We start from the raw sequence: 17,024 nt of genomic DNA, 5'->3' as shown, positions 1-17,024 counted from the left end.
TCTATCAAAGGCCCAATAGGAGATGTTTTCAGCTCTGTGTTCTATATGGCCTTAGTAGAAAACACTCAGCCTTGCCCTTGTAGATCAAAAGCAGCCACAGACAGTGCATCACAAATGAATGGGTGTGGCCATGTGCGGGTGAAATTCATTTATAAAAACGTTGTGGGGGGCCAGCCTCTGTTTGCTGATGCCTGAACTAGAGGATCAAACTTACATGACCAGGTAAGGTCCCCGGCCCTTGGTTTGCTTTGCTGGATGCAAGGGAGAGAAACTGCCCTAGTGCTGGATGCTTCTCTCTGGTGGGTCCTGGCAGGAATCCTGGGCTGATCTCTGTGGCCCCTCAAGGGGTAGCTCAGATAGGGGTGTGTCCACGAGCAGATACAGGGGCCCCCCGGCTTAGAAGTGCCATGTCCCCTGTGTCCCTTGCACCCAAGAGAGATTCCACATCCCCAGCAGGAAGTGTCTAGGATCAAGGATCTTCAAACTCTAGGAAGCCAAAACCAGGGTTCCCCACCAGAAATGTGTTATTCCCCAAACCCCAGCGTGGGCCATTACCACCATCACCAGCCTTATCTCTGCTGCGCTGCTGTCACAAAAACACCCTAGACCGCAATGAGGGGCGGAGCTTAAACAGTAGACCGGGGCTGCTCACAGCTCTGGAAGCTGGAAGTCCAAGGTCAGGGTGCCGGGAAGGTCGGTTTCTGGTAAGGGCTCTCCTCTCAGCTTGCAGACAGCTGTCTTCTCTCCCGTGCTCACAAGGCAGAAGAGAGCAAGCTCTCCGGTGTCTCTTCTCACCCCATCCTTGGGGTCCCACCCGTGGCCCATGGAGGGCAAGTCAGCCACCCCGGGTCGCATAGCTTTGGAGGCAATGCTGATGAGGGGGGTGGAGTGAAGTCCTATACGTGCGTGATCTCGAATATTCGGGGCACTTCTGGGAGATGGGGACAGATCCAGATCTCTTCACAGAATGAGAAACGGAGGCACAGAGAGGGTCAGTGACTCACCCTGAAGCCACACTGTCGATCAGGCAGTGGGTCCAGCATGGTGGTCTCTGACCCGAATCCCCTAACCGCTAGGCTGTCCCCCCCCCACCACCCCGTTCTCTGTCCCCTGCAGACAATGACGAGTGCTTGGCTCAGCCTGGCCCGTGTGGCACCCATGGGCACTGTCACAACACACCCGGCAGCTTTCGCTGTGAGTGCCACCAAGGCTTTGCCCTGGACAGCTCGGGCCGTGGCTGTGAAGGTAGAGCTGGGCTTTGGGTGGGGTGCGGGCCCAGGCTGCGGTCCAGAGGGCCTCCAGGCAAACCATCTGGCCCTGTCCATGTCTCGCAGATGTGAACGAGTGTGACGGGCCCCACCGCTGCCAGCACGGCTGTCAGAACGAGCTGGGGGGCTACCGCTGCGCCTGCCCTCGGGGCTTCACCCCGCACTCGCAGTGGAGCCAGTGTGTGGGTGAGTGTCCAGGGCTGGGAGAGAGCAGACAACCAGGAGCCACCCCCCAACCAAGGATGCTGGGACAAGCACAATAAGCCACCCCCCATCCAGGATGCTGGGACAATCCTAAAGGACAGATGGTCCAGCCTGGGAGGTTGGGCACTGCCCCCACCTCCATGGCTGGGGAGGCTGGGGAGTCCGGGGGCCACAGAGCAAGCTTGGCAAAGCTCAAGTCCACTTCTTAGGGAGTAGTGGCCTGGGTGGGACTCAGTGGAGAAGGATTCTGAGTCAGTACCTGTGATCCCTGGGAAAGAGTGTTGGGATTGATTAGTGATGCCTGCCACGGTGTGGCAATAGGGAATAGGAGCGCGCGTGCTGCATCTTCTCCATAGCTGCTGCAGAGGCCCTCTGTCTGGGGGACTAGCCTTCGGCACCCCGACCTTCTCCATCCCATGCTTTTCTTTGTGCTCAAAGCCCTCCTCATGACAGCCTCATCCTTATCACCTCTCTCCGCTCCTCCCCTACAGTCTGGCTTTCACTCTCTACCCTCTCCGCTCTGCTCTCTGTAGGCCCCTCCAGCTCCCCTGCTCTGGGCACCATTGTCTGCACCTCCTGGACACTCTCCTCCCTCAGCCTCTCTGATGCAGCTGTCCCTGCCCTCCCGCCACCTCTCTGACACTGCCTTCTCTCTGGTTCTCCTCCTGCCCCAGATGGTGGGTTCTGGGCTACATTCTCTGTCTTTGTCCTGCCCCGTAGTGGTTGGCCCCTGGGGACTGCGCAGACCTTCCCCTCCGCTGCCAGTCCCTCCCGGTCGGCCCGCCTCCCCCTCTGAGCACGCATTCTCTCACTCCTCCCGCTGTGGTGTGCCCGGGACCCACCTTGCCTCAGGTCCTGGGATACAGAAGTGGGCCAAGTAGCAGACTCCATCCCTGCTCTCTGGCTCTGGCTCTCTAGTGGAGGGGACCAGGAGTAATTAGGCCAGTGGTTCCCAACTGGGACTAGTTCTGCGCCCTTGGGGACATTTGGAAATGTCTTAGAGACCTTCCACTCATCACGACTGAGAGGTGGGCCCCCCTGGCATCTCGTGCGTGAAGGCCGTGGGTGCTGCTCAGTGTCGAGTGGTGCACAGGACAGCCCCCACCATAGGGAATGATCCGGTCCCCAGTGTCAGGAGTGCCATGTACGAAACCTCATTCTAGATTGTTCCACGATTTGGGATTTCTGGGAAATTTTGAGAACTGCTTTGAAGGACTACAGGGCTGGGGCAGCTGAGGAGTGTAGGGGTGAGGCAGACCTAGCCCAGGGCCTACGCAGAGCCTGATGAAGGGTGACGCTGACCCAGGGCTTTGAGGGAGGAGGGGCCTGAATTAACTGCGCGGGGACTGGCAGTGCCGTGGGCAGGGGCTCTGGAGGTGCAAAGAGCCCCCCGCCCCCCATGTTCTCTCTCTTGCTTTCCCCACTCACAGACGAAAATGAGTGCATGCTGTCCCCTGCGGCCTGCGGCAGTGCCTCCTGCCACAACACACTGGGCGGCTTCCGCTGCGTCTGCCCCTCTGGCTTTGACTTTGACCAGGCCCTGGGGGGCTGCCAGGACATAGATGAGTGTACAGGCGGGCCCTGTAGCTACAGCTGCACCAACACCCCTGGAGGCTTCTTGTGCGGCTGTCCCCAAGGCTACTTCCGGGCTGGGCAAGGGTGAGGGGCTGGAGGGGGGTGGGCCGAGGTTCCCCAACCCCACAAGAGCATCTGTGCGCACATGTATGAGTGCACACGCGAGCTCACACCCCAGTCTGGTGCAGTTGCCTGTGCAGACGCGAGCTCACACCCCACTCTGGTGTAGTTGCCTGCGTGGTGCACCTGCGTATTTGCACATAAACACCTGTAGGTGCACACTTCCCTGTAGTGCCCTTGAGCATGTGCACGACTCACACCTATGCCAGCACCGTGGTCACCCTTATGCATTCGTAGATCTTAGCGTGCACATGTGCACACATAATACACACCAGCGTTATGGGGTGCCTGCAGGTCCACATCTCTGCCCGCGGGGAGCTAAGGGATGTACGCACACATGCGCATGTGTAGGCACACACACGAGGCACTCCTGCACATTGACACACCAGCACCCGTCCCCACGAGCAACATGGCTCCGAATGGAGAGTGGGAGCTGGAGGGGGTGGCGGGGGCAGAACCCCACAGCCTTCCCCTGAAGACCCATCACCCCCTTGTCCTGGCCCAGGCACTGTGTCTCTGGCCTGGGCTTCAGCCCTGGACCCCAGAAGACCCCAGACGAGGAGGAGCTGCTCTCATCTGAAGCCTGCTATGAGTGCAAGGTCCATGGCCTCCCCCCTCATGACCGGCCACGGCGCAGCACCTACGGCGGTCACCAGGTGGGGAGAAGGAAGGCAGAAGTGAGATAGGAATGTTGGGTCTGAGGGGCTTTCAGTATTAGATTTAACCAAATATGCATTACTTTGCCCTATTTCCCCCTCGCTTCTATCCCTTTCCTATTGTTGCCATTGTTTTCCATAAGCTTCACAAGGGTAGGGCCCTGCGTCTGTAAGAGTGAGTGCAGGTTGTTGGGGCTCCTGGGATGGGCACCCACGGATCTGGGTTGGGGGGGGCTGCCCCCCACCTCTTGCCCTGCCCCCAGGCCCCCTCCCTGGGCTTTGCCGGCAATACCAAAGACAGCCAGCAGGTGTCAGCAAGAGCACATGTCTGAGCAAGACGGGTTGGGGGCGGGTGCTCAAGTCTGCAGACCAGAAGGGCGGGGAAACAGGACTAGCATTAACACAACCACAAAGCACCCCTCAACATGTAAATGAGGAGGAACAAACACAGCAGTGCCCAGAGCCAAGAGGAAGAAAACACAGATCACCTCCTTTAGGCCTGGCTGCGTCACCCAGCCCGGGTTAGCCTGCCAGTGAGGCCGCTGGCTTATTCAGGGCCCTGTCCGACTGCCAGGACCAGGAGCGCACTCAGAGCAGCTCACATAAAGAGGGGTTTGTCATCTGCACACAGGGGGCTCTCAAAGAGCCCAGATGCAGGAAGCGTAGCAACCACCCCTACCCCGGGGAACCGGAAAGCTCTCAGGCAGCTCCTCTCTGCGGCCCCTACCCACTGCATTCTGATTCTCCCCGCCTCTGACAAGCACCTGCCTGGTCTTTGTCCACAGGTGAGCCTGGCCAGCCTCGACTCGGAAGCCCCGCTGACCTTGGGCCTGAACCTCTCCCGCCTGGGCCGGGCTGAGCACATCCTGGAGCTGCGGCCAGCTCTGGAGAGCCTGGGGGGACGGGTCCGCTATGTCATTGCCCATGGCAACGGACCAGGGTTCTTCCGCATGCATCACCTCCCGGGCCTCAGCTCCCTGCAGCTGGGGCGTCGGAGGCCTGGGCCTGGTACCTACCAGCTGGAGGTAGTAAGCGTGGCAGGGCCCTGGAGCCCCTGGCCGGAGGGGCTGCTGACGCCAGGGGGCGGGGCCTTGCGGCTGAAGGTGCACCTGCGGCTGCTGTAGTCCAGAGGAGCCCGCCTCTCCTGCCTGACCCCAGGCCCCTCCCGCAGCCCCCATCTCTGGACTCCCTGCGTGGGCACTGCCCCGTCCTTGCCTCTTCTGGCAGGATTTGGGGGAAACTGATGTCACTCAGCTCACCACACACCGCAGAGAGACCCTGGTGACCCCAGTGAAGCCTTGGCCTTGGGGGCTACTGATCCCACCAGCAATAGGATCACTGACCAGGTGGAACCCCAAAACTCAGGAAGAGTAAAATGCAATTCTCTGACCTCAGGCGAACCCAGCCTCTGCCCAGGGGGACCCCCAACAGTCTGTCCTCCCCGGAAGCCAGCTGGAAGCCATGGCATGCACCGTCCTCCTCCAACAACCAGGGTCAAGGAGGGGCCTGTGATTCTCTATAGCTGGTCGATCTCAGGCTTATGCTGCTGCACTGCACCGTGGGTCACCCCTGGGAGGCGGTGGGACATGGGAACGGACGGCTGGTGTGGGCCTGGGGCTTGACTCTCCGAGCCAAAGAGCCTGTGGGGCCCCAGCCAGAGTTGGTGACTCACAGCCAGGCTCAAGCCCCCGGTGGGGTGGGCTAGGGTTCCAGGCCGCTATTATAGCAGAAGCAGAGATGACAATAAAGTTATTTTGGGTTAAGTCTGCCTCTCTGCCATGTTCTGGAAGTCAGGAGATGCTGTGCTCAGCAAGGCCAGGTCAGGCTCACAGGTCAGGGAGCAGGAGGTCCCGGAGGGTAGGATAGACTTCAGCCCGGGGCTTGGAGGAGAAAGCGTGCAGGTGAGACATAGGTGAAAGCTACCTTCCGCCCCGGGGTTGGGAGACAGAGTCCCAGGGTGAACTTCAAACTCATGACTGACACAAAGCCAGGCTGCCGGTGGCCACCACTGGAAGCCCTGGTGGGGTTCACCGGTCCAGATGACAACGGCTCACGCTTCCTGACCATGTGCGACATGCCGGGCCCCGTTCTAAGTAATCTCCAGCGTTGACCCATGTCGTTGTCCTTGGAACTGCCTGGAATAGACGCTGTTGGGCTCATCCCCAGTTTACAGATTGGAAAACAGGCTACAGAGCAGAAGGTGACCCTAAGTGGCAGGTAGCAGAGCCAGGGTTCAAAATGGGGCATCTGGGCCCGCCTCTCTGCCGTCACCAACCGGGCCATCATGCCTGGTTCCCGGGCGGGCCACATCTACGTACCATGATGGCCCAGCTCAGTAACAGGAGACCGTGGACGCGTGGTCAACGTGAGTGTATGCCATGCCTGTCGCAGACAGTACATTCTTTTTTTAAAGTTTACTTATTTATTTTTTTAGCTATTGCTATGCCCAATGTGGGGCTGGAGCTCACGACCCCAGGGTCCTGACCACCAGGCAGGCAGCCCCCCCCCCCGAGAGTAATGCATTTAGTCCCCTGTTGACTTGTCTGAGAAAAGCAGTGATCTCACCCATTCTACGAGACAAGGGGGGACCAAGGCTCACCGAGTTTGTAAAATCTGCCCGAGTTGCCTCCATAGCCTAGTGGGGCCTGGGTGCAACCCACTGGCCCACAAACTGCCTCTTGTCCTCTAGAGAGGGAGCATTTGGTTTTCATCTGGAATGTTCTCTGTCATGCCGGAAACACACTGCCAGAGGACAGGGCAGTTGGATGGCTTGAGTCTGGCCGAGTGACCAGAGTATGGCCCTGCCTCTCCCTGCAGGATGGTCACTGATGCCTGGGCTGTATTCTTGGCCCGGTTTTGGTCCCCTTGGCCTACGAGGAGCTTCTCTGGACCCCTGTCAGAGCTTGCAGAGGACTCCTCCGCATTAGCTGGGGATCTGAGCCCAGGGATCTGAGCAGAACAAGCACAGTGAGCCCCGTTTTAGAGGCGAGGAAAGAGGTGCCAAGAGAACGAGTGGTTTGCCCAAGGTCACCAGCTGGACTCGCACCCGGGCCTGCAGCCAGCATGTCCCCCAGGAGCCGTCCGCCGTGAGGACTGCCAGCACAGATCTGGGGGTGGGACAGTCACGTGGGATTCCACACAGGCGGGGGCCGCGATGCACAGCCTATAATGAAACGTGACCGACAGGAACGGCATTCTGTCAAAGGTTTATTTAAAAACTGTAGAAAAGCACGGTCTGGGAGAAGCATCCAGGGATGGGTGCTTTGCAAGGACTCAGAGGGACCCAGGCAGGCGTGGCCCAGGACGGGTGGCAAGAGGCTCTGGTAGGCGAGGTATTCCAACCGTCCTCTACAAACCCACTGCTTAGCGCTGACTCTGGCTCCTGGAGCAGGCAAGGGGCTCGAAATAAGGTCAGCCCCCTCCTTCCAGCTGCCTGAGGAGCAGGATGTGGCAGGGGCGATAGGAGGTAGCCAGCCGCAGGCTCAGGCACAGGCACAGGCACAGAGATTCGGCCCAAATGACAGGGAGGCTGGGGCACCCGGAGCCGCAGGGCGCCGTTGTGGTGAAGAAAGGTCCAGCCCATCTCGTGCTGGGCTAATCCTGGAGATGCTCGGGCTCATGGTCCTGCAGGGGGGATTGGAGAGGCCGGCAGGTGACCAGGACTGGAGTGGAGCTGGGGGCCCTGCCACCCTTGGTCATTTCCTTGCAGTACTTGCTGAAGCCCCCTAGACTGGGTTAGGGCAGTAAATGGCCACCTGAGTGTCAGCCTGCAGGGCTGACACAGGGCCAGCCTCCTTGGTCCAGGAAGGGAGTCCCCTCACCCAATCTGCTGCTCAGGAGCCCTCATCCTGTGGCAGTGGTGATGGGTGGAGAGACAACCACATCATCAGAATCCTTACCTGCATTAGCTTTTGTCCGGAAGGAAGTTTCCCTCTTATTGATTCTGCCGGGCCTCCTAAACTTGGCTGGTGGGAGTTTGGAGTTTCCAGGGCCTGTCTTCCTACATCTAAAGGGGGGGCCTGTACCAGAGAGAAAGGAATAGATAAGAGTTCCGTCAGTGCTCTCTGAGCACCTGGATCCAGCCGAGCCTGAAACTGTTGGCTAGTCACTTGAGCTGATGAGCTTCCCATTTGCTTGAGTTTGCCATCTCTAGCAATGGAAAAGTCTGGGCTGAAAGAGTTGTTCATTCACTCAGTCTCCACTCACCAGCAATCTGCCCTCTTTGGGGTGGTGACAGCTGTCAGCATGCTGGACTTTGATCCCCTCCTTTGGGGGTTCAGAAGCCAGGGGCCCACAGCAGGGAGAGGGAGGCCCCAGATGCTAGGCTTGGGTTTCACGCACCGTGAAAGTGTCTCTGGAGGTGTTTTGGGAAGGTCTTGTTCCCAGCATCCAGGAAGTCTGTCATCTTCTGCACCCAGGTGTCCCTCGGGTTCGCACACAGCACCTTGTTTTTCGGTAATAAGAATCTGTGGGGGTGGGAAAGCGGGTCCCCAGGTTAGGGTGGGAGCAGGGAGCAAAGTTGTGAATGAGCACCGCCCCCCCGCCGCCCCAGCCTCCTGTGAGCCCACGCACATCACGGCAGGCAGGTTGCAGCTCCCGCTCACTTCCTGGCGCCGGTAGCCCTGGGCAAGCTGGAGCCGTTGGGACCGCACACAGCGGTTGTAGTGCAGGCAGCAGTCCTCCGAGACACCTGCAAACACGGCCGGAGGCTCAGGTCGCTGTGCGCACGCACACTGGGCAAGCACTGCCCCAGACGCACGCACCCCGAAACAGACCACAGCCCTCCCAGCCCCGGTGATAAGGAGGCTGGCTCGGCTCACCTTTGACCCCTGATATGGGGAGTTGGTAGGAGTTGGAGGGGGTCCACAGTCCAGGGCTGGGATGGGCCCAGGACCACACAATGGGTAAGGGATCAAAGCTGTCTCTACTCCTGCTCTGGGGTAGAGGGCAAGGGGTGCAAATGGTATGCTCCAAGGGGGGGCCAGGGACCCCCATGCCCAGCCCAGTCCCTTCTAAAACGAAGGGTCTGGCCAGCTGCTCCTGATGTCCCAGCTCCTGCTCCAGGCTGGCCCTCCCGCCTAGAGCTCTCTCAAATGCCTCTGCCTCTGTCCCCATCAGAGTGACCACTCATTCAGCGGGCCAGAAACCAGGACGTCTCTGTTCGTTTACTGGTAGGTTGAAAAAAAGGCATCTCGAGTTCCTACTAGGTGCCGGATGTGTACAGAGCGGAATTGGACATGGGGATCTCCCAGCCTGGGGACAGGGGGAGCCCAGAGGTCAGTTGTGCTGGGAGGTGGAGGAGCAGGGACCCAGAGCAGGGCGGGCTTGGGAGAGGAGGTGCTGGTGCCTGCAGGGCCGGGGAGGATGAGCAGGGGGACCTGATGAGACGGACAAGGAGAGGCCTTCAAAGCCCTGTGGGATCCATCCCTCCGCTGACCCCCGCCTCCAGGTGCCACACCTGGGTTCTGGCCACGTGCAGTAGTTAGGATGGGGGAGGAGGACTTGAGTGGTCTCCTGCATCTCCAAACCGTGGCCCCAGAGGGCAACGGGCAGGGGTGCTGGAAGGACCCTGGCTTGGAGTACCAGGCAAGCCGGGGGCCATTCTGTCCCCAAAATCAAAGGGCCCCAGGATGGGCCTCTGATAGCAGGACAAGGAGAACGAAGCCCAGCCCCAACCTGGGCAAAGGTAAGGTCTCCTGGAAGCAGGGCTAGGGCCTCTCAGGCCCAGTGAGGGGCAGGCGGGGCAGGGCGGGCAGGGACGGTGGGGGTGGCTCTGGGGCTTTGACCAAGCCAGGGTCCCTGCTTAGCCAGTTACTGGGGCTCAGCTGCCTCCCTTGGGGCCCTGTCTATGTCCTAGGGACGCAGGACACAGTGGCCGGGCTCTTGGTGGACTCTGTATGTACCAAACCCTCAGATGCCTAATAGGGGAAGCAATGGGAAGGGACTCCCCATTAATAGCAGTAATGGCTGGCTGTGTTGCCACCGGGCACTGAAGAATTTTGCAAACATCAGCCCATTGGATTCTGGTGTCCTGTCTCTGCAGCGGGAATTCAGAGCCCCACTTTGCAGATGAGGAAACTGAGGCTCATGAAGACTGAGTAGTAACTCTCAGCCAGACTGCACAGGTAGCCTGTGGGGGAAGGGGGACACTCACTCCTGTAGGGTCCCATCGCTGCAGTGTGCCCCTGGCTATGCCACCCCTGCTCCTCACAGTCCCTGGGCTAGCTAGAGTCCCGGCAGGGAGGCCTTGGGTCACGACCCCCTTTGGATGCATCACAGGGGCTCTGGAAGGAGGGGCTGGGGGGCCTGCATGCCCTGGGGAGGTTCACAAATGCCAGGAGTTCCTACATCCCTGGGGGGCAGGAGTTGTCCGGCAGAATTCAGGGCAGAGATGGAACAGGGAGGCTTCTGGAGGAGGGGAGGGGCAAAGGGGGGAGGGCAGGAAGGAGGGGTAGGGAGAGGAGGGCTTCCCAGGAGGCAGGGTGGGCATGGCCCAAGACATTACCTTGAGCGTGGATGGTAGACCAGGCACCCACCAAGCTGGCCACGAGGCAGAGCAGGAGCCGCGGGTTCATGGTGCAGACTGGGCTTCCTCCTCGGCTGTGTTGAGGAGTAAGGGGAGGGGTAGGGGTAATGAGGACCCAAGATGGACAGCAGCGGGCCCTGGGAGCACCCCCATCTCAAGTCCGACCCCCAGGGCCCTCTGCACAGGGGAGGGACCAGGAGTGCTGGTAGGGCCCCTGCGCTGGTCTCAGCCAAGATGGGGGGGGGGGGCCCAGGGTGCGGAGAGGGGTCGGGACTCACCAACACCTGCAGGGACCCAGGAGCTGTGCCTGCAGGAGTGTCTCCACGCTCTCCTGCCTGGCAGGCTATTGGGTATCAGCCTTTATAGACGGGAGCCCCACCCTGCTGCCAAAGGCCCTCCACCCCACCCCGGCCCCCCTCCTCCTCTCTCACTCAGCCTCTGCCTCCACCTTGGGTTTCTCCCAGTTTCTCTTCCTAGCTCCTCTCTCCCATGTCAGGGTGCGCCTGGAGGGAGTTGGCTGTAGATACCTGGGGACACGAGGACCTACTTCAAAGAGCTGGCAGGAAACACTGCCATTCTCAACTATGAGGATGTGAGACAGACAAGGGTTGGCTCCCTTGGGGGCTGGAGGCTGGACCACACAGATGGACAGACACAGCCTGCCCAGGCCCCTTGCAGGCTGGCTGCCTCGGGAGCCCCCGTGACTTCCTCCCCCATCTCAGCCAGCCCCTGCTTTCTCCCCCAAGGGACCCTTTCTTCTCCTCGCATTCCCTCTCCTGCTGGACCCCAGGGCGTACCTCGGCTTCCCACAGACCGGCCTCAGGCTGCCTAGAGCCTCTGCCTTGTTCCCTGCTCCCAAGCCACCTGTTCCCATGGGGCCCTGACTTCACCCCACTTTTTTCTCCTTCCCCACAATGGGGAGCCTTACAGTTCTGCAGAAATGCCCTGGTTTTGAGAGCAGGAAAATCCATAGAAGCAGAAAATAAAATCCGTCATTGCCATGAGCTGGGAGGAAAGAACAGGGGTTCGGTACTACGAGTACAGTAAGCCCATGAACCTTATGCTTTCTCTTTTTAAAGATTTTATTTGATCTGTTTTAAAGTTTTATTTATGTGAGAGAGAGCAGGCACACGCTCAGCAGGGAGAGGGGCAGAGAGAGAGGGAGAAAGACTCCCCAAGCAGATTCCGGGCTGAGCCCAGAGCCCTGGCCAGTTGGAGCTGATTCCAAGACCCTGAGACGGTGACCAGAGCTGAAATCAAAAGTCAGACGCTTAGCTGACGGAGCCAGCCAGGCGCCCCTGCGACCTTCCCTTCCAGCGGTATATGAATTTTCTCGAATATTATCTGGGGAAAATGTTATTAACAACCACCAGAACAAAGACATGCTCTAGTTTGGGAAGAAATGCCCGGATTCCTAGGTAACCACGGCGACACGAAGCAAAGCAAAAACCCATGCAGAAGGCCTCTTTTGCCTTGCCCTGGCTCTGCATGGCTCACCGGGTCAGAGGTGCCGCCGGTGGGAGTGGGCGGTTGCCGCGGGAGGGGGCCTCTGCAGAGACCTCGCAGCTGATCGCTTGAAACTTTTAAGTTTTTAATCCCCCGCATCCTTAACTGGAGACCACCCCAGGAATTTATCACTGTCGTACCCATTTCTCATCTCCCCGTCCCCCACCCCCAGCCCACGGGAGCCCCTTGGCAGGGACCCTTCAGGGGGGCTCCCCTGGATGGTAGCGAATTGCTTTGGGGGCGGAGCTTTGGCGCGGGGCGGGGCCTAGGCGTGGGGTGGAGCTTATGAGCCATGCCCCGCCCCGCTCTGGCGGGTGAGCCACAGTGGGGCCCCGCGCCTAGCAGTCCCAAGGCAGTGGCTGTGGCCGCCCCCAGGGCCCGTGAGACTGCAGTTCCTCGACCTCCTGCTCTGGGTGGGGGAGGGGGGCGGGACGCGGCTCCGCGTGGCTGGGGGCGTAGGGACGCAGCGTGGCGGGCCGGCTAGCTTCTCTGCTCCAGTCTACTGCACCTGCTCGTCCCGCCAGCGGCAGCCGCCAAGACGTGGTGTGACCCCGACTTGGCCGAGATCCCCCGCGAACTAGCCCACCACCCCTCCCTCCCCCGCACGGTTTGTCCCACCCGCAGTCTTAACGGGGAGGAGACTGTCTGAGGCACACGGGCGCAGGTGCTCCCTTTGGAGTGAGTTCCTCTGGGGGCCTGGCTAACTCTCATTTCTCTGCTGGAGAACCCTCCCAGGTGTTCAGTGTTGGACAACTTTGCAGAGGAAGAGACAGAGGGTCAGGGAGGCTCTGAGAGTCATCAGAAAGGCACAGGGGCCCTGGGGAAGTGCCACCAGCTGAAGTGGGGGTCCTTCTGAAGTTGCTGCTGCACATTAGATTCCCCCCCCCTTCCCAGTGCTGTGGACAGCTCTCCTGAACCTCTGGTGTCCCCAGCTCCCTGCTCAGGTGGGCTGGGAAAGCAGCAGCTAGGGGCCCTCCCCCTACGCCTCCTTGTTGCGCATGTCAGGAGGAGCACACCAACCCTTCTGGGGGCCTGGACTCCCGTTGTGCCTAGCTGCCTCCTGCTCTGGCCCAGATGCACAGTGGTTACCAGGCAACTGGAGGAAGGGAGGAAAAAAGGTTTTTCTAGGATGCCTTGCAAGCCTCTGGCCTGACTTTCAGCGACTTAATTTATAGACTGTCCCTGTGTGACCCCTTTCACTGTGCTCCTGATGTGGCTGACCTTGACACCTCCTAGAAAGCTGGCTTTGGGGGCTTCCCTCCGCGGGCTGACCAGTGGTCTCTGTGTTCCATGGGGTAGCTGCGGTGACTGTCTGTCTAGGTGGGGGCCAGGCCGTCCAGAGGGACTTGGGCCACTGGCCCTGGTTGCATGCAGCCTTGGCCTCAGTCCTGGTGCTTCCCCTGCTCTCATAGGACGTGTGGGGGACAGGCCAGCTGGACTGCCCCAGGTAGGAAGGGAGCCTCCTACCAGGCCTGCCAGGCTGGGGCACAGGCAGGGCTGTTGTGGGGAGGAAGGGCAGTGGGCTCTGAGGTGACGTGCCCATGGGGCCCTCCAGGAGACCCTCTGTGAAGTTGCTGAGCTCTAGTCACCCCTTCTACACAGGTTTCCTGGGCGCCTCTCCCATGCCGGCCATTTGCTAGGCCCCGGGGTGATGGCCGATGTGTCCCAGCCACGGAAGATGACAGTGATGTCACCGATCCTTACCAAACATGTGCTGGGGGCAATTCGTTACCTTGTTCATTCAGCGAACACTTAGCGAGTGCCGACTGTATGCCAGGCACCGGGCTGGGTGCCAGGGGAACCAGTGAAGGAGACAGACGGTCCCAGGGTAGAGCACACAAGACACGCGGCAAATGTGAAGCAAGATGCTTCGAGATTAGGATCACGGCTATAGTCCTGGTGTGACGGGAAGACGCTGGGGATGGCCTGGGCTCCTCCAAAGAGACTGGCTGGAGGGGATCACAACTCTGTAGGATTAACATTCATCCCCATTTCACTGGGAAAAACTCAGTCAACTAAAGCACAAGAGGTTATATTGTCTGCCCAAGTAAGTGGCGGCGGGTTCGAAGCTTGGCTCTGAGCCGGTCGGTTAAGCGGCTGCCTTCAGCTGGGGTCACGACCCCAGAGTCCTGGGATCGAGTCCTGCATTGGGCTCCCTGCTCACCTGGGAGCCCTCGTCTCCCTATCCCTCTGCAACTCCCCACCCTGCACGTGCTCCCTAATAAATAAATAAATAAATAAAATCTTTATTTTTTAATTTTTTTAAATTTTTAAAAAAGATTTTATTTATATATTTGACAGAGATCACAAGTAGGCAGAGAGGCAGGCAGAGAGAGGAGGAAGCAGACTCCCCACTGAGCAGAGAGCCCGATGTAGGGCTCAATCCCAGGACGCTGAGATCATGACCTGAGCCGAAGGCAGAGGCTTTAACCCAAGGAGCCACCCAGGCGCCCCAAATCTTTATTTTTTTAAAGAAAAGCATGTCTTCAAAAAAATTTTAATACTGTATTTTATTTAATCCTATCTATAAAAATATTATCATTTCCACATATAATCAAATAAGAACAACTCATGAGATATGCGCCCCCTTTTTTGGCATAATAGAACTTGGCTATAGGTTCACAGGGCGTTTCAAGAGTCGTTCGAACAGCCCGGTGGGGCGGCTAGCGGCTACCTTAGTGGGCAGGGCGGCTCTAGCCTCAGATAATTGTTATTCATAATTTCATACTGATTCTTTTTTCATTTCTGTTCTTTATTAAGACTTTTTTTAAGGGGCGCCTGGGTGGCTCAGTGGGTTAAGGCCTCTGCCTTCGGCTCAGGTCAGGATCCCGGGGTGCTGGGATGGAGCCCCGCATCAGGCTCTCTGCTCGGCAGGGAGCCTGCTTCCCTTCCTTTCTCTCTGCCTGCCTCTCTGCCTAATTGTGATCTCTCTCTCTGTCAAATAAATAAAGTCTTTTAAAAAAAGAAAAGACATTTTTTTTTTAAAGAGCAGCTTAATTTTCGCTGTGATACCGAGGGGAAGGTGCAGAGATTTCCCACATACCCTTTGCCCCACGCATGGACAGTCTTCTTATCAATCCATCCCGCCCTGGAGCCCCGGACAGCACGTCGCTATCATCCAAAGTCCATAGTTTATATCAGGGTCCACTCTGGGGCCCTGTGTTCCATGCGTTTGTACAAACGTATAATGAGACGCATCCATCTTTATGGCATCAGGGTACTTTACTGCCCTAAAAATCCTCTGTGTTCCAAGCATGTCTTTTTTATGATGTTTCAAAAGCCAGGACCTCCCTGATCATGGAAGGACTGCCCGTCCTAAGGTGAGCAGATTCCTAGAGATCATAAATGCCTCCCAAGCGAACCTCCCATCTGCAAACGAGCCGATCCAGAGCCCACACCAGAGCCCCCTCCTTTCTGGCTCTCACACTCAGGGACACTGTCCCGTGCCCTGATCACCCCAGAGCCTGGTGCCAGACAACTAAGACACAGCCCCTACGCCCCAGAGCCCGCTGGAATCATGCAAACCAGCCAGTGAGCCTGCAGGGGCTGCCTCACCCATTCCCTCGCACGGAAACTGGAGTACAGGCTCTTACCCCCCTTTTTCCTCACTCCCTCTGCCTCCTGACCAACTCTCGTGCTTCCCCTGCAGCCCAGTGTGGCAGGGTGTGCCCCCTACTCTTGAGATCTGTGAATAGCAATTTTTTTTCTTTTTAATGATTTATTTTGAGAGAGAGCGAGAGAGCGCATGTGTGCATGAACGGGGGAGGGGCAAAGGGAGAGAGAGAGTCTCAAGCAGACTCCACATTGAGCAGGGAGCCCAAGGCAGGACTTGATTCCTCTACCCTGAGATCATGACCTGAGCCAAAACCAAAAGTCGGACACCAGATGCCGACCCAGATGCCCCAGCAATCTGTCTTTTCAATGGCCATTGTCTCCTGATCTGTTGGCCTCACCACATCTGAAAAAGAACAAAACCTATCTTTGAAAACAGGTGCCAAGTAATGTGCAGAAAGCTGGAGACAGAGGGCAGCTAACAACATACCACTCCCCGCATAAGCCCCCAGCCGATGCGGGATCATAGTCCACATTCTGGAGGACCGTCCACGTGCAGACTGTGGGGATGCAGAGGGCAGCCCCCCAGGTCTCCAGGGAGAATGGCTACTGAATGGAGACCTGCAGGGGAAGCAGGTGTCAGAGGTCAGACAGAGCAGGACACCTGAGGGACATGCCAAGTGTAGGACAGCTGGGGCGGGAGATGGGGTGGGTAGTGGAAGATGAGGTGGGAGGGGCAGTCTATTCAGGGCCTCCCACACTGAGCCAAGAAGGGTGACCTTCATCGAAAGGACACCGGGGAGCTGCTGAGGGATTTAGCCAGGGGAGGGTTGTGGTCAGCCCCGTGTCTGAGCTCTGCCAAGGTCATGCAGAAGATACAGTGTGGGGACATCAGCCCAGGCAAGAGAAGACTCAAGAGTAGCAGCCTGTCTTTTGTTAGGGCTTGAGCAAGGCCCTTTCTAGTCCCTTCCGTGCTCTACACCAGCAAGAACTAATTCAGGAAATATTTACCGAGAATATTTACATGCCGGGTTTGGTAGTTACAACATGTGACAAGACAGATTTAGTCCCTACTATGACAAAGATTTTTTTTAATTTTACCTTTATAACAATGGGTTTAGAAAGGCATCTGAGGAATGCTGACATGACATTAAACAGGGAACCGGAAAAGAGAAAAAAAAAATAACTAAAATCAGAATGAAAATGGGGCAGGGGCAACTGGCTGGCTCAGTCCATACAGTATGCAACTCTTAATCTCAGTTCCATGAGTTCAAGTCCCATATGGGGCTAGAGAGCACTAATAAATAAACAAACAAATAAATAATTTTTAAATGGGAAGGCATGAACTACTGCCCTCGCAAAATTTTTTTAAAGGATTAGAAGAGAATATTATGAACAGTTGTACACCAACTAATTAGATAATCTAAATGAAACTCACAAATTGCTGGAAACAAGGTACCCAAACTGATTCAGGAAGAAACAGAAAACCCGGAAAGGGTTACTACAGGTGAGGTGACTGTATGTGCAATCAAAACCCCCCCAACATATTACTCTTAAGTCAATCGGAGAAAGACAACTATCATATGATCTCCCTGATATGAGGAAGTGGAGATGCAA

General features: G+C 57.7%; 2 protein-coding genes across 2 annotated transcripts in view; one reads left to right on the top strand and one right to left on the bottom strand.

Annotated features, from left to right (window-relative positions):
* The window catches only part of FBN3 (fibrillin 3), a 52,798-nt gene extending 47,212 nt beyond the window's left edge, over positions 1-5,586 (top strand). The window contains exons 59-63 of the mRNA XM_045085108.1: positions 1,117-1,245; positions 1,335-1,454; positions 2,903-3,131; positions 3,673-3,823; positions 4,609-5,586. Coding sequence (XP_044941043.1) covers positions 1,117-1,245; positions 1,335-1,454; positions 2,903-3,131; positions 3,673-3,823; positions 4,609-4,947 — 968 coding nt within the window. The 3' untranslated portion in view covers positions 4,948-5,586. The remainder of the gene's footprint in view (positions 1-1,116; positions 1,246-1,334; positions 1,455-2,902; positions 3,132-3,672; positions 3,824-4,608) is intronic.
* A 1,431-nt stretch (positions 5,587-7,017) lies between these two features.
* CCL25 (C-C motif chemokine ligand 25) lies at positions 7,018-10,673 on the bottom strand. The gene is made up of 6 exons (XM_004771683.2): positions 10,628-10,673; positions 10,329-10,423; positions 8,396-8,513; positions 8,165-8,289; positions 7,723-7,842; positions 7,018-7,447 (listed from the first exon to the last, which is right to left on the bottom strand). Exons 2-6 carry the CDS (start codon positions 10,396-10,398, stop codon positions 7,440-7,442), a joined length of 441 nt encoding a protein of 146 aa, XP_004771740.1. The 5' UTR covers positions 10,399-10,423; positions 10,628-10,673; the 3' UTR covers positions 7,018-7,439.
* Between the last annotated feature and the right edge of the window lie 6,351 nt (positions 10,674-17,024).

This window comes from Mustela putorius, unplaced genomic scaffold (assembly GCF_011764305.1).
Source record: "Mustela putorius furo isolate JIRA1106 unplaced genomic scaffold, ASM1176430v1.1 tig00000095_pilon_pilon_pilon, whole genome shotgun sequence".
NCBI lineage: Eukaryota > Metazoa > Chordata > Mammalia > Carnivora > Mustelidae > Mustela > Mustela putorius.
Note: the sequence above shows the minus strand (reverse complement) of the source record. Positions and strands in the feature narration are given on the sequence as shown.

What these genes read in the sequence shown, in the direction of transcription:
- CCL25 (XM_004771683.2), bottom strand. Translation starts at nt 10,398, where the DNA reads ATGAACCCGCGGCTCCTGCTCTGCCTCGTGGCCAGCTTGGTGGGTGCC. An exon ending in GTCTACCATCCACGCTCAAG is followed by an intron (nt 8,514 to 10,328) that starts GTAATGTCTTGG and finishes CCGTGTTTGCAG; the next exon opens with GTGTCTCGGAGGACTGCTGC. An exon ending in CCTCCAGAGACACTTTCACG is followed by an intron (nt 7,843 to 8,164) that starts GTGCGTGAAACC and finishes TCTCTGGTACAG; the next exon opens with GCCCCCCCTTTAGATGTAGG.